Raw genomic sequence first — 24,795 nt, 5'->3', positions numbered from 1 at the left:
ATTGCTTAACAGTGGAAGAAAGGAGCATTGGGTGTTCACAGTGAGATGTTGAGAAGAAAGAGATTACTGAAAATTTCGAAGCCAAGGCACAGTTTTAAATATTACTATCTCTTAAGCAGAAAGGTCTACTGTGTTATTCTCAGTGTAAATTCAGTTCAGTCGCTCAGTCGTGTCCGACTCTTTGTGACCCCATAAACCGCAGCACGCCAGGCCTCCCTGTCCATCACCAACTCCCAGAGTTCACCCAAACCCATGTCCATTGAATCGGTGACACCATCCAACCATCTCATCCTCTGTTGTCCCCTTTTCCTCCTACCCTCAATCTTTCCCAGCAACAGGGTCTTTTCAAATGAGTCAGCTCTTCGCATCAGGTGGCCAAAGTATTGGAGTTTCAGTTTCAGCATCAGTCCTTCCAGTGAACACCCAGGACTGATCTCCTTGCAGTCCAAGGGACTCTTAAGAGTCTTCTCCAGCACCACAGTTCAAAAGCATCAATTCTTCGGCACTCAGCTTTCTTTATAGTCCAACTCTCAAATCCATACATGACCACTGGAAAAACCATAGCCTTGACTAGACATTCAGTTCAGTTCGGTCACTCAGTCGTGTCCAACTCTTTGCGACCCCATAAATTGCAGCATGCCAGGCCTCCCTGTCCATCACCAACTCCCGGAGTTCACCCAGACTCACATCCATCGAGTCAGTGATGCCATCCAGCCATCTCATCCCCTGTCGTCCCCCTCTCCTCCTGCCCCCAATCCCTCCCAGCATCAGAGTCTTTTCCAATGAGTCAGCTCTTCGCATGAGGTGGCCAAAGTACTGGAGTTTCAGCTTTAGCATCATTCCTTCCAAAGAACACCCAGGACTGATTTCCTTTAGAATGGACTGGTTGGATCTCCTTGCAGTCCAAGAGTCTCTCAAGAGTCTTCTCCAACACGGGGTTATTAATTTTTGATCATACATTTTTCTAATAATTTTGATACTCTTGTAGCATGAACATCTTTCTTAGCAGTCTTTTCAGTTTTTAGCAATGAAATAGACAGTTCAGTTCATTTTTAAGGGTGATAGATTTTTTTTTTTTAACACTTTTCAGCTACTTGGGATATTGAAGCATACCTAGGGATTACTTTCTACTTAGGAAAAGATTAAATGAGATTAGAATTAAAACTGTAGTTTTCCTGAATTAGTTAAGTAAATAATTGTACTTATATCAGTGACTGTAGCTTTAAAATATATAAGTGACCATTTTGAGTAATGACATTAATTGAGAACATAAACTGTAGTTTTGGATAAAATAATTGTGAGATCACAAGTAACTGAAAATGATTTTATTATAATTTTTAATTTATTTTGGTTTTCAGATTGTAAGATTTTCAGACCCTTGTTCTCTTCTCATTTTTAAAAGTGTTGTTTAAAGTACATAGTTTTTATATTGGGGGGGCGGGGCACAGCATCTACTCTGGTTGTAATTATTCATGTATTTAGTGAACTTTTCCAGAGAAGCACAGTGTGTGTCGCACTGGAATATCTGGCCGTTTTCTAACTGGTACCCTTCTTTCTTAGAAGAGTTATTTAAATCATGTGAGTGAGTGGTTTATGTGCCAAAAAACAGTTGTGAATTGTTTCCTGCTTTTAAGTTCTATTTGCATTATTTAATTTGTTCTGTAATTGAGTCTAAGATAGTATTTTTGTTTTCATTGTTGTGTCATTTAGTTTCTAAGTCACGCCCAGCTCTTTTGCAACCCCATGGACTATATAGCCCACCAGGCTCGTCTGTCCACAGGATTTCCCAGGCAGGAATGCTGGAGGAGGGGGTTGCCATTTCTTTATATGATGTACTTTCTGAAGCATTCCTTTCTCAGATGGTTTTACAAGGGGAAATTTTTGCTCTAATAGAAGAACTACAAATTATGTAGCATAAATGATTAATCAAATTATTTAAAAGGGAAATTTTAAACCCTCAAATCTGAAAAATGTGAAAACATAATAAAGAAGCTATTAGTGGCTCATAGTAATGATCAGTAATATTGAGGCTATATATAAAATTATTTTATAATAAAAATTATGCAGATGTTTTATCAAACTTTTTAATTAAATGTTAATTCTGTTCCTATTGAGAATTTTTGCTAAGATGAAAACTAACAATTTTTCTTTGCTTTTAAAATGTTTTCTTATTATAAGATATTTATAGCATTGGTTGATTTTTAGCATGCTAATTGAAAAGCATTTAGATGGATACATTAAAAAAAAACTAAATGCAGTACTTTTCTCCAGTTTTTGACTGTTAAAAATTCATTTTATGTGAAATAGGTTTGTCTAGCTTTTTATGATGAGATCTTTTCTTGCCAACTTAAGGAACCTTTTCTCGTTTCCTCTTCCTTCCTCCCTTTCATTTCTAATGATGGTAAGGACATTTGTTCTGGGTCTTGTGTTTATTCAACTCATTTAAAACAACATATATAGTCAAATCACTTTGCTGTATAATAGGAATTAACAACACTGTAAATCAACTATACTTCAAAAAAATAAATAGGGAAAAAACAACAGCAGCATATACTGAGGGCGTACCCTATGTCAGGATCTGTAGAGGCTGCAGATGTTTCAGTTAGTAAAACAAAGGTCCCTTGTGGATGTGAAGGTGGAACAGTCTTCTGCTAAAGGTGGGGGGTTGCGGGGGTTTCCTGATTTATTTGGGGAGAAGCAAGGAGGCCATTTTGGAGGAGCAGAGAGTAGAAGGTATAAGGCCAGACAGTGAAAGGTGGAAGGTGGGATGTGGAAAGAGCTGATTCTGTAGTCCTGTCAGTCATTGTAAGGTTCATTTGGAGCAGATGGAAAGGCCATGGAGGGTTACCTGCAGACGAGTGACATGATTTAAATATTTTTTACATTAATTTCGTGGATAGTGTAAGTGGAAGATGTATTATTTATTCAGGCAATTGAGTGCTGTGTGTATTTGTGAGACTTAACTCCAAAAGTCCATAAACAGAGTGTGTGCTAGTCTTAGTTGGAGATGAATCTGTTGATGTAGTTTGAAGACTAGTAATAGCTTCTAATGTGGCAGAAAACCAGCCTCCTGCATCTTTCACGCTCTGGCCCTTTCTGGGTCTCTCTGCACTAGGGCATTTTCTTCTTGCCTCAGCCCTGCTGTCCTTCCTTCCTCTAGTTCCCAGAAAGGACTGCTCCTTTTCCTGTCTCAGGGCCTTTGCACATGCTCTCTCCTGTGTCCTGCCTGTTTCCCTCTCCCTGTGTCTCCTAATCTATGCCTGGTTAACTCCTAGTCATCTTTCATAGCTGGATGTTTCAATTTGGGTTTCGGTGGTGTTCTTCATTTCTTCCTGCAGATCTGGGTTTCCATCTGGTGTAGTTTCTCTTCAGTCTTAAGAACTTTATTTAGCATTGTGGTGCAGATCTGCTGCCAATAAGTTCTCTTAGCTTTTGCCTTTCTAAAAACATCCTTATTTTCCTTCATTATTTTTTAAGTGCCCCCCCCCCTTTTTTTTTTTTTTGCTGGATAAGAATTCTGGGTTGAAAGCTTTATGTTTGAGCTCTTTAAATGTCATTCTTTGTCTTCTGGCTTCCATTGTTTGAAAAGTCATCTATCACACTTACTATTGTTTCGCTGAATGTAATATGTTTTCTATAGTGGTTTGAAGTTTTCTTTTTTGTATTTGATTTCTCTTAGTTTGATGGTGATGAACTTAAATGTGGTCTTCTTTGTATGTACCCTGCTTAGATTTCACTGAACATCTTTGTTCCGTGGGTTGATTTTTTAAATTGGTTTTTAGAAAACTTTAGCAAATATCTTTTGTTCAGATACTTTGTCTTCCCCATTCTCTTTCTTACTGTCTTTGAGGATTCCAATTCCATGTATGTTTAGCTTTTAATGTTGTCCCACAGGTTTTTGGTACTCCCTTCACCTTTTGGTTGGTTGTTTGTTTGTTTCTCTTTCTCTATTTGGATATATTATTTGTCCCTGAGTTCATTGATACTTTATTCTGATACATTGTCTGCTTTAATGCCCATCTAGTGAATTTTTTATTTTAGATATTATAAATTTAAGTTTTTCCCCGAGCTTCTATTTCTCTGTTGAAAATTCCTATCTGTTCACCCATTTTATCCATCTTTTTCTGTAAATTTTTAAACCTAATGATTATAGTTAAATTCCCTGTCTGCTAATTCCAACATTAATGTTCTCTGTGGATTTAAATTTTCTGACTAGAATTTACCTTTTAATTGTGGGTTATATATTTGATTTTACATGTCTCATAGATTTCTATTTAACGCAAGATATTTTGTATAACAAAATGATAAAGCCCTAATTAAATAATTGTTTTTGCTTGTTTTTTTTTTTTTTTTTCCCATCAGAGAGGGAATATCTTTTCCTGTGTTGAGCATGTAGGGTAAGGGCCAAGCGATTGGATCCCGCCATGAGTCTTGCCAAGCTGGGGAGTGCTGTAGTTTTAATTTAAATTTTCCTCCAGTTTCAAATGAATGAAGGAAATTTCTGCCCTGTGGCTCACTCTCCAGTTTCCCAGATGCTCACTCCAGGGTATGATCTCTTTGGTCTTACAAGCAATTGAATTTGGAGGAGGTAAATTTTTAGCTTTTTAGTATCAGTCCATCACTGGATTCAACTTCAGCAGTTTTCTGGAAGCTAAACACAACATGAGATTGTAACTTCTCTCTGCCTCCTGACTGTTCTTCAGTGCTTCTTCTCTTTTCAAGTTTTTTTTTTTTTCATGTCGACCATATTTTAAAGTCTTTATTGAATTTGTTATGATATTGCTTCTGTTTTATGTTTTGTTTTTTTGGCCACGAGGCAGATGGGATCTTAGTTCCCCAACCAAGGACAGAATCTGCACCACTGCATTGGAAAGTGGAGTCTTAACCACTGAACTGCCAGGGAAAGTTCCTGTTTCTCTCCTTCTTCACCCTAATCTGAATATTAAATTAATTTAGTACTGTTTGTTGAAAAGACAGTTCTTTTTCCTTTGAATTGAACTGATGCTTTTGTCATTAATCAAGTGACTGAGTATCAGTAGATTTGTTTTTAGACTCTCAAATCTGTTCCAGTTTGGCTGTTTATCTTTAAGTCATTATCATGCAATCTTAAATATTGTAGCTTTAAAAGTGTGATATCTGGTAGTAAAAGTCTCTAACTCTGTTTTTTTCCAGTGTTGCTTTAACTAGTCCAGGTTCTTTGTATTTTCATATGAATTTTAGAATCAGTTTTCCATGATTCCTCCTTCCCTCAGCACATATACAACCTGCTGGGACTTTAGTTATTGCCTTGATCTCTAGATCAATTTAGGGAGAAGAGGCATTCTAAATATATCAAATCCTCCCATCTGTAAACATAACTATTCTTCATTTATATCAATCTTCTTCAGTTGTTTCAGCAGTGTTTTTTATATCATAATTTTTGTTAAATTAATTCCTAAGTTGTGTGTGTGTGTAGGCACACATGTGTATTTTGGTACTATTCTCTGCCCTTTTGATGTGTCCAGTGTTCTTTATTTATTTCCCTCAGTGTTCTTTGAACACTTACTTTCTTGCACAAAAAGTTGTTTCAAAATCACTTAGTACTTTCCTGTCCCTAGATTTGGAATCAGCTATTTTCCAAGGAATCTTAGATCCTGCTGGTGGAAAATGGTATTTAGAGACCAAAAGCAGGGTGCTTAGTGTGCTTATTACTGCTTGGATGTAATCACTTTTAGCTTCTTTCAGCAAAAATCATTAATTCACACCGATTCCTCCATTAATTCTGATCTAGTAATCCAGTGTTATAAACTCTGCCTTCCCCTACTCCATATTTGTATCTTCTGCCTCCCCATAATGTAATTGTATTTACTTATTTGCTTTATTCTGTAGTATATGCAAAATAATTTCAGAATTCGTACACTAATACGATTACTAACAACAAACCTACTAAGTAAAGCTTAAGATTTCTTTGCTGTTCTTTGTTTCCTAAGATCATATTCTGCTAAGGAATACAGAGTTCAAAAGCGAAATAGCTCGATATATACCTAAATTATTTTTGCTTCTCTGTTAGGTTACCATTCAGTGCAGTTGGAATCATTTGTTTCATTTTATATTTATATTGTTTTTGTGTCATGACGAATACTTTAATACTGTATACAGAATATTGAGCATGTTGATAATAACCTTGAGTAGTTTAGTTTACAACCACATAGTAAAGGTGGTAGAGTTGATAACACCTTGTCAGGCATTTTTTCTATGTTTAAATAAGTAAGGAAAGGTCAGGTTTGAGTTATTGGTACAAAGGATGGAGTCATGAAGATGTAAGTTATTGCTTATCCAACAAAGCTGACTCACTTCACAGAAGTTTTTTTGCAAACTTTATGGTAGGATATGCTGTTATCCTGGAAGATCAGAGACAAAAATAGATAAACATTTCTTTCCATGGAACCAGTAGAAGTACTTTATTAAGATAGTAAGGGCTTCCCCGATGGCTCAGTGGGTAAAGAATCTGCCTGCAGTATAGGGGACACCGAAGACCTGGGTTTGATCCCTGGGTTGGGAAGATCCCCTGGAGGAGGAAATGGCAACCTTCACCTGAAAAGTCCCACAGAGGAGCCTGGCAGGCTACAGCGCACAGGTTCTTAAAAAGTGGAACATGACTGAGCGACTAAGCACACACACAAGCACACAAAGCTTGTTAATAGCAATTATATGTCACTGAAGCATTAATTTTTGTGTAAGCAAAAATTGTATTACAAATTCAAATTGATGTATGTATCAATAACTGATGGTTCAATTGGGCAGTGTATCAGTACATGGTACAGAAAGAGATAAAAGCTCCAAGAAACCTACCTGACTTATAAAGTTGCAGTCCCACCAGCCTCATAAAGCCAATGCCAAGCTAAGGGTCTGCCTAAACAATGGGGCTGCCCAGGTAACATCAGCTAGATGATGTTGTGTGGCTGTTGCATTTTTTTGTTGCATCCAGCATTTTTATGGTTGACATCTGGATAGTTGAATCCTTAAACCTTTACTGTTCTTAGAAAAGGAGTAGCCAAACCCGTGGAGGTCAGGAATCATTTTGGAATCACTTGTATAGTGTTTACTATTGTAGCTAATACAACAGTGCAGCAGTCAAGAGGTAGGATCGTTGTTTTAAGCTCAAACCTTATATGTTAACTCTAATTAAAACTCTTGGAACAAGCCTTAAACATGATCTATTTGATACTAATACTGACTATAAGTTATAATTGACTAGTCAGTTCTATTTCTATTTTTAAATTATGAAAAGAAATCAGTTAGATTATGCTCAGATCTCTAGTAGTATAAGTCAACTATTTGAAAAGAGAGGTTGAAAAATGAAGCTGTTTATTGCTGACATTTCTTTGTTTTTGATTCTTGAGTACATGACTAAAAGATTTAGCCCTTACCAAGCCAAATAGATTAAAAATTATGTAGTGGATGAGGACAGTTTGAACAGTGCAAGATTTTTTTTATTGAATTTATTTTCACAATTAAAGAATTTCTTATTCTTTGTCAGAGTGCAGAGTACTTTTCTGTAATCCTTTTTGAAGCAGTTCACGTGTATATTTCCTCCTTTCTTATATTTCAACCTATAAAGAGAATTATAGATTTTTATTTTCCACTTAAAATTATAGTTAAATAAAAATACCTATTTATTGTTACTTAAGGTATGATTAAGACACATCTTTTTTAAAAAAATTTTCGTATTATATGCTATCATTTAGATCAGCAGTTATGTTTGTTTCAGATTTAGAAAAGCACCCTGTGTTATTGGAGAAACAATAAGAAACATGTTCACATATATTTGAATTCATTCACTCAACATTTTAGGAGAAAACCTTGCTCTTTGTTATAGTTTATAATTGAGCTTTCTTATCCATACTTTACAGAGGATGTAATTGAGTTTTAGCAAACTGAGTGACTATTGCTATTAAGAGAAATGAATTTCTAAGAGATGACAACATAGTTGAATTTAGTAATGAAATAAATGTGGGTGAACAGTCTAAGGAAAATTTTCAAATTGTGTATTATATAGTTTAAATATTTTCTTACTGGTTTTTGCATAGAGATTGGTAGCTTTATAAATTTTGGTTATATATTTCTTCTATCAATCATACTGAAATCTCTAATAAACTAATTAATTTAATAAACTAACATTTTTTAAAATTGTATCTCAACAAACATGCATTTTTAAAGACTTTCAATCTTTTCATATTATCTTGCATGTAAGTTCATTTAAAAATATATATTTATGTTAATTTCATAGGGAATGGTGACTTTTGGTAGAAAAAGAGAAATAAGTTGACTCAAACTTTCTATAGGGGTAGTAGAGATATCTAATAGTCTAAGGCAGAGCTAAAATAAAGGCTTGTATCCATCACGATCTTTGTCATTCTATATATTCCTTAAATTTACCCTGCTTGACTTGAAAGATGCAATGATTTCTTCTAGTGTGACTAGCTTAGTAGTAGTGATATCAAATTGCTTTACATTTAATCCAGGGCTGTTTTCTTCAAACTGAAACATGGACTTATTAATATATTTAATATATATGCAGAAACATGATAGAGTACTAAAACTGGACTATTATGTTATTTAATCAAATCCAAAGTTAGCTTTCAGAAAGGCTGATAACTATTTTAGAATTTCTGTTATTTTATTTGATCTCCTGTACCACTTTTTATAAATACTTGGCAGCTCAGGTCAAAGAAGTAAAAACAAAAATGGAGTGCTCCTTTTAAGTGGTATTGTCGATAAAAATACTAACAGTGATGTCCCCAGAGAGTTTTGAAATATTAGCTATGAATCAGTTCAGTTCAGTCCCTCAGTCATGTCTGACTCTCTGTGACCCCATGGACTGCAGCACGCCAGGCTTCCCTGTCCATCGCCAATTCCTGGTGCTTGCTCAAACTCATGTCCATCGAGTCAATGATGCCATTCAACCATCTCATTCTTTGCCCTTCTCCTTCTGCCTTCAATCTTTCCCAGCATCAGAGTCTTTTCCAGTGAGGCTGTTCTTTGCATCAGGTGGCCAAAGTATTGGAGTTTCAGCTTCAACATCAGTCATTCCAATGAATACTCAGACTGATTTCCTTTAGGATGGACTGGTTTGATCTCCTTTCAGTCCAAGGGACTCTCAGGAGTCTTCTTCAGCACCACAGTTCAAAAGCATCAATTCTTTGGCGTTCAGCTTTCTTTGTGGTACGACTCTCACATCTGTACATGACTGTTGGAAAAACAATAGCTTTGAATACACGGACCTTTTTTGGTAAAGTAATGTCTCTGCTTTTTAATATGCTGTCTAGGTTGGTTATAGCTTATCTTCCCAGGAGGAAGTGTCTTTTAATTTCATGTCTGCAGTCACCATCTTCAGTGATTTTGGAGCCTAAGAAAATAAAGTCTGTCGCTGTTTCCATTGTTTCCCCATCTATTTGCCATGAGGTGATGAGACTGGATGCCATGATCTTAGTTTTTTGAATGTTGAGTTTTAAGCCAGCTGTTTCACTCTCACTTGCACCAATAGGCGCTTTAGTTCCTCTTTGCTTTCTGCCATAAGGGTGGTGTCATTTGCATATCTGAGGTTAAATCTGAGGTTATTGAACTAGTTATGAATAGTTTTGCTGAAATTCATGTGAAAGAAGACAAACTATGGTTAATTTTCATAGTCAACTCAAATGTAGTGTTTTTAGTTTTGGCAGAACATTTTCTTGCTGGTGTTTTCCCTCTGTTCCTTTTAAGCTGCAGGTGAAGCTTTTTAGGACTTTGCTGTTGACAATTCATGATGTTACTGTTTCATAAGGTCTTATGCCATGTGTGCCTTCCTCCTAATTTGGCTGTTGATAAAAATGTTAGTATCAATAGTTTGTTTTCTGGCACACTATTACATTGTGAGAAAAGCTTAATAGCAACTTTCAGTTGGTATGTCTTACTCAACACATTTAGCAAAGTTACCATACACTATGAATTTGTTTTTTTTTTTTTCAGTGTACCCGTGTGATGTGGACACCTCCTCTCCGTGAAAGCTTCTCATATCCATTCCTTGTACTTCAGATGTTGCTTGTGACTCACATTCTCAGGTAACTTTGACTTATCTTTAGAGGTTGTTATTTGCTTTGCATTGAATACCTTAAGCTGGAATTTTTAAAACTTCCGTTATGAAAACAATGTAATAAAATAATTAAGATGATGCTGTTGCTAGGTTGCTTTCATAAAGGTATTTTAAGACTATAACTTCAAAATATATTACTACCCAAAATGTTTTCTTCATCTGCCTTCTAGTCTTCTTTCCTTTAATTAGTGATCCACAGATATGCCGGAGGAGCAACAGGTCTGCTTCTGCTTCTGCCATCTCTGCTTTCCCAGGTCGTTTTCTGCCACCACAGCAGCCTTCCAAAAATAGGAAGAAATGGGGAAGCTGGTGGCAGTAGAGTGTACCTACACAAGAACAGTTCATAGAATACGTGTGGTCAGGAACTGTCATATGTGTAGTTCTTTCTGCATTTGTTTAGCATCCCTGAGAACTGAATAGCAGGGGTAGAAAGAAACCTTCTGAGTAGATAAAGATATGCTAGGAGAATTCCTGCTAGAAACGCAGGATTGGATTGGGCTCATCCCTGTTTCTCTGGCCTTCAGTTAGAGACCTAATAGAGATGCAGGCACCACACTGGTAGAGAGTTTAAAGGAGAATAGTTTCCTCCCCTTCTACTGAAAGATACAGAATTTAGACGGATGCTGCCTTGTTTCAGAGGGTGACGATAAAAGAAAATGGAGTGTAGGAAACAATAGAACAAAGCATGATGAAAATCTGAAGATGACTCAGACTTGTCTAACTCTGTTCAATGCAGAATTCAGAAGAACTGGTTGACGTGTGTTACATCAAACCCTTTGGGTGATCCATTTCCCCATGATGAGCTTGGCAGGAATAGAGCCATTATGTGGCTTTGTCTCTTAGTGTTTTTAGACCGGCCTTTCACAGAATATGGGATGGGTGGCAGCTTTTGTATTATCTCTTAAAGTCTTTGCAGCTCCAGTCTGATTGCTCTGCCTTAAATTCCTCTTTTATTATGGAAATTAGAGCTTCTTTAGCATCTTCAAGTAAGCTGACCTCTGGATTCAGCTTTAGTTCTGGCGCACCGTGATAGACCTTCCCTTCTCAAACACTTTGGGAAGAAGTGATGTGCTGTATGAACACCTGAGTCTCCACTGCACGTGTTGTGTCACCACAACCACACTCTTGATCTTGGTTTTTTTCTCTAATACAGTGCACACAGTAGACTGCCCATCAGTCTCTATTTTCTGCTTTTCACCTACTTTTCTGCTTCTGTCTTAAATCCAGTGCTGGCAAACTTTTTCTTCCTCTGATTCCCTTGCTAATATGCTCTGATTGTCCACAGCTGCTCAGATCAGAGATCAAATGCCCCCTGCCTTTGCCTCCTCTTCTCTTTTCTGTGTCCTATTCATGCAGGACCCAGCTTTTATCTCATCTCCTCCAGGAAACGTCCATCAGCTGCTCAGCCCATATCCTAAACACTTGCTTGCTTGTCTGCAGAATACTTATTGCTTAGAATCTGCTACTTCTGTGATTTTTTTTCATAGGCATCATCTATCTCTCCAAATTAATCTATTGAATGCAGCTTTACATATATATATTTGGTTGTGAATTCACCAAAATATAGTTTGAAAAAACTCAGCAGATACACTGACTGATTTCCCCCTCTCCCCTTTGGAAACTTTGTTTTTTTACAGTTATTGCTGTTGTTTAGTCGCTGAGTCTTTCTGACTCTTTTGCAAATCCATGGACTGTAGTCACCAGGCTTTTCTGTCCATGGAATTTCCCAGGCAAGAACACTGGAGTGGGTTGCCATTTCCTTCTTCAGGGTATCTTCCCAACCTGGAGATTGAACCCGTGTCTCCTTCATTGGCAGGTGGATTCTTTACCGCTGAGCCACCTGGGAAGCCCTTGTTACAGTTATACTGGGTATTTACTTTTCATAGTAAGTTGTTGTAATTGGGTGTCAGTAGGCATAATTTTTAATCCATTGGCTCATTTTATATGTTACAACCAGATTGTGTTTAGAGATTCTAATTTGTAGCGATTTGGAGCCATGCTAGAATGTTTTCTGATTTGTGTGTCTGTTAATCACTCAGTCGTGACTGACTGTATGTGACCCCGTGGACTATAGAGCCTGCCCGGCTCCTCTGTCCATGGAATTCTCCAAGAATAATACTGGACCGGGCTGCCATTTCCTTCTCCAGGGGATCTTTTCTGGTTAAACTTATTTTATCTTTTTAAGGGCTACGAAACTTTACAGAGGAAGCCTGATTGCACTCTGCATTTCCAATGTATTTTTTATGCTTCCCTGGCAGTTTGCTCAGTTTGTACTTCTTACTCAGGTAAGGTGCTTATATTTTTAAACTGAATTAAGTTTAGTATATTTGATTATAAGAACTTAATTATCTAAAATTATAGAACTGGTATGTTACATGATTCTAAGTCCTAAAATGTTCTTTTCAGTTGATATTTTGAAAGAAATTTCAAGATAGGGCAATAAATAAGATTTATTTATTAGTGGATATTGAGAGTGGGGAGTAGAATGTGTGCTCATTTTTCCCTGCACCCACTACTTTGATTTTTTCTTATACTGGCCTTATTCCTATTCATAGAAAGCAACTTGAGTTGCTTTTAAATGTCCTTTGAAATGTCTTGCTTGAGAAAGGAAGTCAAGCCTGGATTTGAGACCTAACTGTTCAGTAGCTTCTTAGTTGGACAGATAGCCTAACTTTTCTTAGTTTCAGTTTTCTCATATATGAAGTAGAGAAACTGAAATAACCTACTGTATTGGGTTGTGATTAGGATCAGATGGGGTCATGTATGTATTATAAGACTCCTAACACATTACCACTACTTAACAGGATGTCAGGTTAGCTGTTTCTTTTTTTTTTTTTATTAAGAGAAGCTTTGAAAAAGTGAAAGTGTTAGTCGCTCAGTCGTGTCTAACTCTTTGCGACACCATGACTGTCACCTGCTGGGCTCCTCTGGCCATGGAATTCTCCAGGCAGCAATACTGGAGTGCACAGCTATTCCCTTCTCCAGGGAATCTTTGCAACCCAAGGATCGGACCTGGGTCTCCTGCAGTTCAGGTGGCTCTATTTGTACTTAATTCTTTATTTGATGTTACCTTTTAGACTCTCTTGTCTTCTTTAGTTTGTTGACATTTTAAATGTTTCTGGTTTAAAATGTCCCTGAGGGTCACTTCTTAAAACCTAGTAGGCCTGTTGTGTATTGCTTAACCCCTGGAATGGAAAGGGAGAGCTCCTACCCTCCCGTTGGTGGAGATGGCCAGCTTTATGTTTTTTATCTGGGGGATGGGGAATGTGGGGAGTTGCATGGAGTGAGAGGAGGAAGTAATGTGCTTCTCTGTGGGGCTTACACTGAATAACAACACGCTTGCCCACAGTTGTGTCGAATCAGTCACCCTTCAGCAATGATGTGTTCCCCATGGAGAAATCTGGGTAAAGGGAAGCATTGTTTTCTTGCTTTTAGGAAAATTTATTGTAGATTACTTGGAGATTAAAAACTTGATGAACATAACTTAAGATACATGTTTATAAGTATTCAGCTATTTTGCTGTTTGTTTAAAATGTATTTGTGTAGTAAGAGAAGCATGGAATTTAATTTGAATTGCTTTTTCCATGAAGAAAGATGGAAAGACACTGTTTGAATACCTCTCTATTTTACTAAAAAACTGAAAGTGAAAGTTGCTTGGTCGTGTCCGACTCTTTGCAACCCCATGGACTATACAGTCCATGGAATTCTCCAGGCCAGAATAGTGGACTGGGTAGCCTTTCCCTTCTCCAGGGGATCTTCCCAACCCAGGGACTGAACCCAGGTCTCCCGCATTGCGGGCGAATTCTTTATCAGCTGAGCCATTTTACTAAGAGGTACATTATTTAATCAATTTATTCATATAATCAATTAATTCATATGAATAACTCCAGTACTCTTAGAATTCTTGGAAAATACATTCACAATTTTCTTCAAAACTGTTAAAAAAAAGTTAATACCTTTGTAATACAAGTACTTGTAGCTTGAAATTTGATAAATTTAACTATAGCCAACACTGGAATATTTGTATAAGTATAAATGAGAACACTAATGGAGATACTTTTTAAGTGTGACTAACAAGCAGAACCTGATATATTTTTACACACACATGCATTAAATAATTATTTTTTAGCTTTTAATGTATCTTTCCCAATTATGTATTAATTGTCACATTATAATTGCATTTTCGTATTATTTGAGCAAGGCACTTTGTAATTCTACATGTCGGCAGTAGAGTCACTCTGACATTAAAAGGAGTATTGTTTTGGATAATCTGCAAAGCAGATAATTTACATGGTTAATTGAGAGAGAAATGAATGGAAGAGAATAGTCAACCAATATTTGCTATATTAATGTATTCACCATGTTTAATCATAAATTAGCAGGTAAGAGGGAAACTAAAGAACTTTCTATATAAATATAAATTTGAGGCAAAATAAAGATAATTCCTTTCTTAATTTTTTAATCTATTCATTATATATGTATAATTTTAAATTTTCACATAACTTTTTAAATTTCAGATTGCATCATTATTTGCACTCTATGTTGTGGGATACATTGACATAAGCAAGTTACGGAAGATCATTTATATACACATGGTAATGATTTTTAAATTTGTTTTTTCCCATATATCTTGACCTTAAAACAAGCTCCTGATTAATATTGATTTATTCATGGCTGAAACTGGTTTTAACATAGTTCCATAACTAAAACAAGTGTTAGTCAAAAACTGTGATATAATTAACAGATCTTATTTTAAATAGGCCACCCTGAAAATTTTATCTTGGGTCATATTACCTGATTTGAGTTTGTGTCCAACTTATACATTATCAGTAAAAAAGATAATTCGTGAAAGAGATCATGGAATGGTATATTATCCAGGAACCTTCTGTTAAAATAAAGTGGTATATCCATTTATTGAACACCAGCTATTGAGGCACATGGGACATATCAGTGAATAGAATTGCAAAGATCCCAGCATGTATGTGGATTACATCCGAGTAGAGTAGAGGAAGGATAGAAGACAGAAGATAAATAATAAACATAGTAAATTGGTAAATTATATAGTATTTTAGAAAGTGGTATGGACTATAGAGAAGGATAAGCCATGAGACCCCGAGGAGGTCAATAGGGCCAGCTGTCAGTGGATGGGAGATTGAGAAGTCAAATGAGGTGGTCAGGAGAGGTCTTACTGAGAAGAGGGGAGGGTAGTGCAGCAAAGACTGGAAGGAGGCGAGGGAGTCAGTTAAGTAGATATCATGGAGAAGAATATTCCAGGTTGATGAAATAGAGCAGAGATCATAAGGCTGGATGGTTGATTTTGAAGAATACTGATTTTTAAAAAAAATATTTGCCTTCTCCATCGTTAATCCTTACAATTTTGTTTTCTTTTTCCTATAATTTTAATGTAAGTACAATATGCCATGGGTTTGTGCCAGTCTTAGCCTATCAAAAACTGATTTTGTGGTTTGACAGGTACTTGTGGTTCTTATTATCATGACAAGATGCCTTTTAGCAATAATTACCAGGAAATTTTGAAAAAATAATCAAGGTTTATTACTTACAGGACCTGGAAATTACACAGCACATCTGGGACCATGAAGTTAGGTCATGGGGACAAGGGGAGGTATAGGAGAGGTAGGGAGCAAGTGTGCATCTGGGATTCTGGCTTTGTTGGTGTCTAGGATGAGGGCGTAGGGTTTTGAGGGCTCATTCTCTTTGGTGGATTTAAAACATAAGAGTGGGAATTTAAATCACAGGAAGGGAAAAGACTGGCCCAGAGGTCAGGTATTGAAATTAACAAAGATCTCTAAAACAAAGGAGCCTCAGTAGGGGCAGGTGACCTGACTTTATCTAGTCCTGTGGCTGGCAGTATGTTTATTCAAGAGATAGCCATATTTGAAGTGGATTGCAATAAAAGCTTAAGTCAGGCACTTGTATTACTAAAAAGAAAAAAAATCCCAACTATCAGGGTTTATACTACAGCCATATATTTTTTGTTCTCTAATAATTGGTACATATAAAAGGACATTTATAAGATAAATTATGAACAGAGTTATAAAATGAACAATAATGTGCCTACCCTCCAGCTGAAAACTGGAACCATCATTACTTTGAAGCCCTTGTGTCCTGAATATAGCCGCCTCACTTCTCTTGGAGATAACCATGAGCCTGACCTTTCAAATTATAATTGTTTTCCTTTATGACTTTACCATATGCATATACTTATGCATAGATAATAGATTTTCATAATTAAGTTTTTGTATTGTTTTTGAGGTTTATAAAATGGTTTCCTTTTTGTGTGAAATATGTTTTCACTCAGATTTCTGAGATTTGTATGTTACTGGAGTTCGGGCATTTTCTTTATGTTTCTTATTGTATAAATTAAGCACAATTTATTTATCCATGTTCTTATTGAAAGATGTTTAGATTTTTTTCCCTCTCTTTTTCCTTTTATGAATAGTGCTTATTTCCACATACCTCCTGGGACATAAATATAGAATTTCTCTAAGCTATTTACCTTGTAGTAGAATTTTTAGGTGGTAAATTAAATGCATATTCAGTTTCACAATTTAATATTACATTGCTTTTCAAAAGTGATTAGACTACTTTGAACAATAACATGTCCTTGTTATTCGGTATCTTTTTTTCTTTTTTAATTTTGTCAATCTGGAGAATATAAAATGGTGTCTTATGACCTTAATTTACGTTTTTCTCTGGTTTTCAGTAAAGTTGAACGTGTTTTGGTATGTTTATAGGCCCTTTGTCTTTTCTCTTTGTGTCATTCCTATTCAAAATTTTCATCAGTTTCTCTCTTATGTTCAAGAAAAAACGTCATTTGTTTTATTCACTACAGTGTAATCCACTACTTTCATTATTAATTTTGATGCTTGCATTGTTCCTGATTTGACCGGCTACTTTCTGCTGGCTTCTTTGTCCTTTGTTCTCATTATGCTTTGAGTACTTTTTTGAAGAAATCAGAAAGGCTGTTTCATCAAATGCTTTTCTACATCTGTCTAGAGATCCTGTGTATATTTTCCTCTTTAATATGTTGCTATGAAGAATTACATTGATTGATTTTCTACATTAAGCAACCTTGCTTTTCTGAGCTAAGCAAAACTATATATTCCTGGATTCATTTACTATTATTTTGTTAGGGTTTCAAATCTGTGCATGAATGGGATTAGAGAGTACTTATCCTTTTTCACACTTGATTTTTTTCCCCCAAAGTGTTTAATATGCTTTTTCTATATTGCAGTAAAAATTAGAATAAGTGTTAAGCCCTTAGTCTGTATAAGCAGCTATGGATGAGGACTTTGACTTAAAGTTACAGTTTTAAAAGTACTAATATGACACAGGCTTAGTTTATAGTAGAACCTATCTTGGGTAAATGATATATGCTTTATCATGTCACTTACTGACTATGGAATCAGTTACATACTATGGGCTATCTTTGCTTTACAAACTCCTAAATCTCCATAGTTACATAAAGGAAAAAAATATGAAATTTCCTCCAAAATGAATTTTTTCCATTTTTTATTATGATAAAATAATATCATACACATAAACTTTACCATCTTAATTGTTTTAGGTGTACACATCAGTGATATTAAGTACATTCTTATTGTTGTGCAAACATCACCACCATCTATTTCCACAAGTCTTAATCTTGCAAAATGAAGCTCTATACCTTATTATAAAGTTATAACTTCCTATACTCCTTCCCCTCATGTCCCCCCAGTGCCCTGGAAACCCTCATTCTGCTTCCTATGTTTATACTTTTAACTACTCTAGGTACCTCATATAAGTGGAATCATGTGGTATTTGTCTTTTCCTGAATGGGTTATTTCACGTGGCATAACTGTTCTCAGGGTCCATCCATGCTGATGCAAATGGCAGGGACTTCTTTTTTATGGCTGAGTTTTGGTCTATTGTGTATATGCCACATTTTCCATATCCATTCATCCATCAGTGGAAACTTAGGCTATTTCCATGTCTTGGCCATTGTGAATAATGCTGCAGTGGACATGGGAGTGCACATATCTCTTGGAGATCCTGTTTTTGTTTCCTTTGGGTATATGCCAGGGGTGGGTTTTCTGGGTCATATGATAGTTCTATCATAGTTTTAATTTCTTAAGGAACTTCCATACTGTCCTCCATAGTGTACCAACTCACCAATAGTGGGGAAAAGGGCTTTTTATTCTCAACATCCTCACCAGTACTTATATCTTGGCTTTTTGATAATGGTCTTTCTAACAGGTGTGAGATTATGAGGTAGTGTCTCATTGTGGTTTTGATTTGCATTTACTAATGATATTGAACACCTTTTCCTTTGATATTATAATAGCATTTGATAAAGTCAACATCTGTTTCTGATTTTTAAGATCTTAATTAAATGAAAATAGATGGGTGTTCCATTGAACTTTTGATACATACATGTACTTGAAGCCAAAAGCTAGTATCATGCAACATGATGAATCAATAAAACTATTCCCATTATGCCAGAAATTTAAGAAATATGTCTTCTGCCGCTCTTAACATTGTTGCATAAATATTAACTAATACAACTGACTAAAAAATAAGAGTCTCGAATAGAAAAGGAAGATATAAAAATATCATTGTTTGTAATTGATATACTTCTGAATACGTAAAAAACCCAAATTAATAAAGTAATTACTACTAGAAACAATGGAAGTTTATATTCATTTATTCATACTTAACATAATTTTTCTAAATATAAAAAATCAGAAAATATGAAAAGATTTCTGATATAATAGCAACACAGATAATATACTTTGAAATAAACTTAATAGGCAGGATCTATATGAAGAAAACTTTACACCCTTGATATATATAAAAGAAGACTTAAAGAAATGGAAACAATGTGTACTGTTTTCAAATCTAAAGATTTGATAGTGGGCAGATGTAGCTGAAATATAGTGTAATGTACATTATAGGATAAAGCAATTTTAATACAAATGTCTTTTTCAAATTTAGGCTGATTATAAAATTTTTATATAAATTTTATGTATGTGGATCAAAAATAAAACCACTGAAAGAAAGCATGGATTATTTTATTTTTAAAGGCTTTTCTTATAATGGAGGTAAATTCTCAAGTCTTACAGGAAATGAATGATAAACTGACTAATGTAAAAATTTAGGAAACAGTTATAATAAATATCACAAACAAAGATAAAAATGAACTGGGAAAATATTTGTAATATGTTTGCTTTGTAAGGGGCCATGCTGTATAATATATGAAGGAGTGCTTAAGAAAATACAAAAACCCAATAGAAAAATGGACATTAGGAGTAGGAAATTCATACACACACAAAACAATGTAAGTAGTAAATAGAAGAAAAGAAGCTGTATGTCTCATCCCTAAGAATGGAAAGGTGCATAGAAAAAAATGAAACAATGAAGCAACCTTTTTTTTTGTTAGATTGGCAGATATTTAAAAAGAATAATGCATGATATTGGTAGGAGTGTGTATCGGCAGGAACTCTCATACCCTACTGGTGGAGAGTATGATATTTTTGTATGGAAATTTGTCAGTATTTTCTCAGATTTTAAAATGTTTGTATCCTTGACGCATGATAGTAATTCATCCCATAAATGTGTTGACATGTACTAATATATAAGATGGATACATAAGGATGTTTTCTCAGCAGTGTTTATAATAGGAAAAACAAAACTAACAGCAAGACAAAATTGGAAAGCACTTAAGTATTCAGAGTACTGGTTGCATAAATTATAGCATATCTCAAGAGTAGAGTACTTTTTTCAGTTATTCAACAGAATGAATTAAATTGGTTTAAATTGATATGTACAGCTCTTTGAAACGAACTAAGAGTAAAAGCAAGCAGTAGCATAGCTTCTGGGCCAACTTTTCATTTGTGGTTTTAAAAAGTTATAAACTAGAATTTGTATATGTGAATGTAAGAATACACTGGGAATTGGTGGTGGTGGTGATTTCTGGGGTTTTGAAGTGGGGCATAGAATGCGGGCTCTTTTACTTGTATATTCCCTTTTGAACGGTTCAGATTTTGTTTATCATGGGCATGTGCAGTTTTCAGAGTAAAAATCATTTTTTTGGTTTTCTGTATGTTAATTATATTTTTCTTGGATTTTTTCAGATTTCTCTTGCACTTTGTTTTGTTTTGATGTTTGGAAACTCAATGTTACTAACTTCTTATTATGCTTCCTCTTTGGTAATTATTTGGGTAAGTGTTCCTTAAGTAAATGTCTGTTTTTGAAACTAATGGTTTACCAGTTTATCATTGGCTTGAGATTCATGAGGGATTATCTTTCAAGAACTGTTTCAAGTGTCTTACTAAATACATATAACGTGATAATGTATTTAAGTTCTCACTTCCAAAGAAACACAGCAAAAATTAACGCCTGAAAACATAGTGCTTTGCTTTGTATTCTCAATCTGTCCTTTCTCTCTAATCTTTTATGTCACCTAAATTTTGGCCCAGGGTTTATTTTAGAATGATTTCTGTGCTCTCCTCTTTTTCTTGTTTTCTCCCCTTTTCAGTTTGTTCTCTTCTTTCCCCACTCTGTCACCCCCTTTCCTCGTTTTGGCATCTCACAGCAGTCTCTCCTTCTTGTTCCACTGTGATCAGAGAGAGGCTTGAGGACTTGTTTGTTTACTTTTTTCCCTTCATGTCTATTTGTATGACTTATTCAGATAATTTAAATCAGGTAATGATTCAGTTATGTTTTTCTACATCATTAAGAGCAGATGTAGATTATGGAGAGACAGTCTTACGGAGTTAGGGTAACAGGTCATCTAAAACCTTCTGCCACTTTTGTTAGAATGACTTTCTAAATATAATATGTCTCTCTAAATTTAAAGACTTGCAGAGGTGGTTACTCCTTTTTTTTGGTCAATGGATTTCTCTGTTACAATGTTTTGCATACCTAAGAGGAAAGAAAATATTCCTTATGTTTAACATACACATGCTTTAGTTTTAGACTGGTTTCTTGGAGATGAAAGCATACTGCACTGTCTTAACTGAAATATATTCTACTTCTTGAATAGTCATTTAAGTAAGTCAGATCATTTTGTCTTTCTTGATTTCTAGAACCCATTAACAAATTTGGAATCTGCTATTTCTGTGTCCAATTTTACAAGTAAATTTTTTTTAAAGATTCTGTTTTCCAAATGCCTCTTCCCAGTCTAGACCACCATCCCTTTCAGGTTGGGTGACTTGAGTATACTCCAGCACTCCAGAAATGAGCAATTAGCATGTGGTTGACGCTTTGTTCAATCATGACTAAAAAACACCCCTCATTAACTGAATTGCTGTGCTTTGCCATTACTGATAGTTCTTACAGTCGTGAATTCTGCTTGTAATTAGGAAATGTGACAGTGGACCCAATTCTGTTTTTACATGCGTACACGGAGAAGTCCTGGTATTACTCAGGGTGAAGTACATGACTGTTGGTAGTTGTGTACAGGAAAGCCATTGAATGGAAGATTGCCTATCAATAAATCTAATCTTAAGTACATGTTGCAGGAAATTCTCTTCAGTTCTGTTGAACACCTACAGTGTGTTAGGCTTCCTACTGGGTGCTTGATATTGAGGTGTCTCTCAGGTATAGATTAAGCATTATGCATATTTCATGTAACAATATTTTGATGTATAAAAATAAATGATGGCAACAGGTACAAAATGTAGCATGTTTTTGTATATTTAACTATAAATGTATATTTAACTATAAACATGTCTATTTTTAGTTATCACTTTGAAACCTTAATTGTAACACATTTTGCATTCTCAGATATTCAGAAACTTCTGAAAAGATTTAATTTGGGTTCATGTATTTATGTTTCGATCTCTAACTATATTTTTGCCAAGTTGGAGGTAGATTTAGATCTTTATAGATACTATGCTTTGGAAGTTTGTTATGTATCTGGAAAGAAATCAGATTTGGTTGAGAAGTATTTAGTTGGTTCATCAAAAACTCATTTATAGTTTATTCAAGGAGTTAGTAATATTTTAACTAAATGAAAATCTTATAAGACACCTATCTAAAGTTTGGAAATTATTATATATTTCTTGGTTCTTAGGTAAATCAGAACCAGCCATAGAAGTCAGTTATAGAAATTTACATATAGAGATTTTTCTTCCAACTTTACAAAGTGACTAACTGACCTAAAATATTCTGGACAAAACAGGGCTTCTTGAAATCAAATAAGCTTGTATTGATTCTATGTGAAACAATGAAAATTGTGCTAAATTTTAGATTTTGAGGGTCATGTTATTTATAAGTATTTTTTTGGTACCTGAATTTGTGTCTGTAATTGTTAACTTTATGCTATGTTATTTTCTCCATGCAGGGTTTACTGGCAATGAAACCATATTTCCTGAAAATAAATGTATCTGAACTTAGTTTATGGGTAAGAATCAATCTATTTGAATGTATACATTCTTCCTTCTCTAAAATATATCATTGGTTTTATGTTTTACTTTCAAGGAATTGATCTATATAATGCAGGAAGTCTAACAGTTTTATAACATATTAGGGCTCAATTTTAATGTGCCAAATTACTCTTTTCATGAAGCAAGATTAATATTGGATAGGTAGTTAAAGAATTTCAATTTTTGTATTTTATTACCTGTGCTTTTTCTGAGAAGCAGTACATGTGTAAGAAACTTTTAGTAGAAGGGGAATTTAACTGCAATTGCTGTGTAAATCTCCTCTAAAATATTAACTTTGATAAGAAGATTGTATATATTTTTCTTTCTGGTGACAGCCCTTGATTTTGAAGTAACATTCTTTATTTTAAGGTGCATGTGCTTCAGCATTTTCTCTTGGCTGTAGCAATAATTACTTCACATGTGATTAAAGCATTTATTTTTTCTTCCTAGGCTATGTCTATGCAGTGGCTGTATGATGCATTGGTTTAGTTTTGTTTTGCTATATTTTTCTTTTGTAGGTTATCCAAGGATGTTTTTGGTTATTTGGAACTGTCATACTAAAGTATTTGACATCTAAAATCTTTGGTATTGCAGATGATGTAAGTATATTTTTGCTTAAACTTGAAAGACTTGAAGTAAACAGGCTTAGAATGAATTACTAGAGTTGCCAAGTGCCACTATTTAATCTAAATTTTAAGGTGGGGTCTATTCACCTGTTATTTTATCTATCTAATAGAAAGTAAATTGACTAAATATATAGTCTATTCTTCAAAATTAATTTTTGACACAGTCTCTTATTTTATTGGTTTTTCTAGATCACAAAGGTTTTAAAATTTTAAAGAAAGCTCTAGAGTCTTAAGCTCAAATTTTAAAACCTATGCAGTTATTTTCCTCTGGTTTCTTTATAATCCCCTTTTGCAACAGACAAAGACACCACCTTCAGAGCCTCTTAAATAATAAATTGTATTATAGACTCATTCTTTTTTTTTTCTTCCAGTTTTCTGATTAGTGCTTATGAAAGGTTTATTTATAAGCTTTTATAGATGATTTAATCCAAGTCAGTCTTGCGAGAGACATTTTTATTTTTGTTACTGGTTTTACTTTCTTTGGTATTTGGGAAGGAGAGATAATAAAATGAGAAGAAGTCTGTTTTATAATTGCAAAAGATTCACCCTATCTGTAATTTGTCTATTTTATTTTGATATTTTGGTGAGCACATTACTTAAAAGAGGACACTGACCAACGTGCAAAGAGTAACGTAAACCACACTTTTTTTTTTCTGTAATTTATTTTAATTCACTGTCTTTCTTGCTCCTGTAATAGATTTAAGTTGTGGTTTTGAAACTGAGTTCTGTGAAGTTGTGGGACTTCACAGGCTCTTTGCATCCAGGATAGTCTAGCTTTAATCTCTTACATAGTGGACATCTATACAGGTTTTCATATGAACAACAGAATTGTTTGCTTAAAAAAGATTGAGAACCACTGGACTATTAAAGGGGTAGTCTACAATCTGTGGAAAGATATTTTAAAAGTTTAAAAGCATAGCCTAAAATGCATTTATTCAGTCATTCAGTGTACCTGCTCTGGGCCTGGCAATTGAATGCATCCGGGGGATGATGTTTTTGCCTGGTTTTGGTTTCAAAGTAATGCTGTGCTTGCTAAAATTATTGGAAAATGTTCAATCTCCTGTTTTCAGTGAGAATTTATATAGAATTTATATTATTTCTTCCTTAAATGTTTGTTAGAATTTGACCATGAAGCCCTCATGATCTGAAGTTTTGTTCATGGGAAGATTTTCTACTACAAATCCACTGTCTTTAGGAAGTTACTGGTAGTTTACATCTTTAGTAGAAACTCACCCATTGCATATATATCATCAAATGGATCATGTTTTTTAAAAATTATTATAGGATTCAGATAGTGAAAAAATTCTTATTGAAATTTTTTACATATATGTGAAATTGTCTTTTATGTTCTTTAATTTTCCTTCTTTGGATTTAGAATCAATATTATATTAATCTATAAAGAGGTGCTTTTATTTTTTGCTATGTTTTCTACTTGCTATTTATTATATTAATATTTCCAAAGTACCACTTTTTAAAAACTCCTCTTTGATTTTATTGTATTTTTCTTTGTAACTGAAATCTCTTATTATATTAATATTTCCAAAGTACCACTTTTTAAAAACTCCTCTTTGATTTTATTGTATTTTTCTTTGTAACTGAAATCTCTCATCCTCATTTCCTTTATTCTTAT

At 34.6% G+C, this 24,795-nt stretch overlaps 1 protein-coding gene across 1 annotated transcript in view; it reads left to right on the top strand.

Moving 5' to 3' along the window:
* DPY19L1 (dpy-19 like C-mannosyltransferase 1) overlaps positions 1 to 24,795 on the top strand; it is a 92,920-nt gene that overhangs the window by 41,275 nt on the left and 26,850 nt on the right. The window contains exons 8-13 of the mRNA XM_027539509.1: positions 9,988 to 10,079; positions 12,297 to 12,396; positions 14,629 to 14,706; positions 20,245 to 20,331; positions 22,458 to 22,517; positions 23,058 to 23,138. Of these exons, the coding sequence (XP_027395310.1) occupies positions 9,988 to 10,079; positions 12,297 to 12,396; positions 14,629 to 14,706; positions 20,245 to 20,331; positions 22,458 to 22,517; positions 23,058 to 23,138 (498 nt within the window). The remainder of the gene's footprint in view (positions 1 to 9,987; positions 10,080 to 12,296; positions 12,397 to 14,628; positions 14,707 to 20,244; positions 20,332 to 22,457; positions 22,518 to 23,057; positions 23,139 to 24,795) is intronic.

This window comes from Bos indicus x Bos taurus, chromosome 4, assembly GCF_003369695.1.
Source record: "Bos indicus x Bos taurus breed Angus x Brahman F1 hybrid chromosome 4, Bos_hybrid_MaternalHap_v2.0, whole genome shotgun sequence".
Lineage (NCBI taxonomy): Eukaryota > Metazoa > Chordata > Mammalia > Artiodactyla > Bovidae > Bos > Bos indicus x Bos taurus.
The sequence above is the reverse complement of the archived record's forward strand: the minus strand, read 5'-3'. Positions and strand labels throughout refer to the sequence as shown.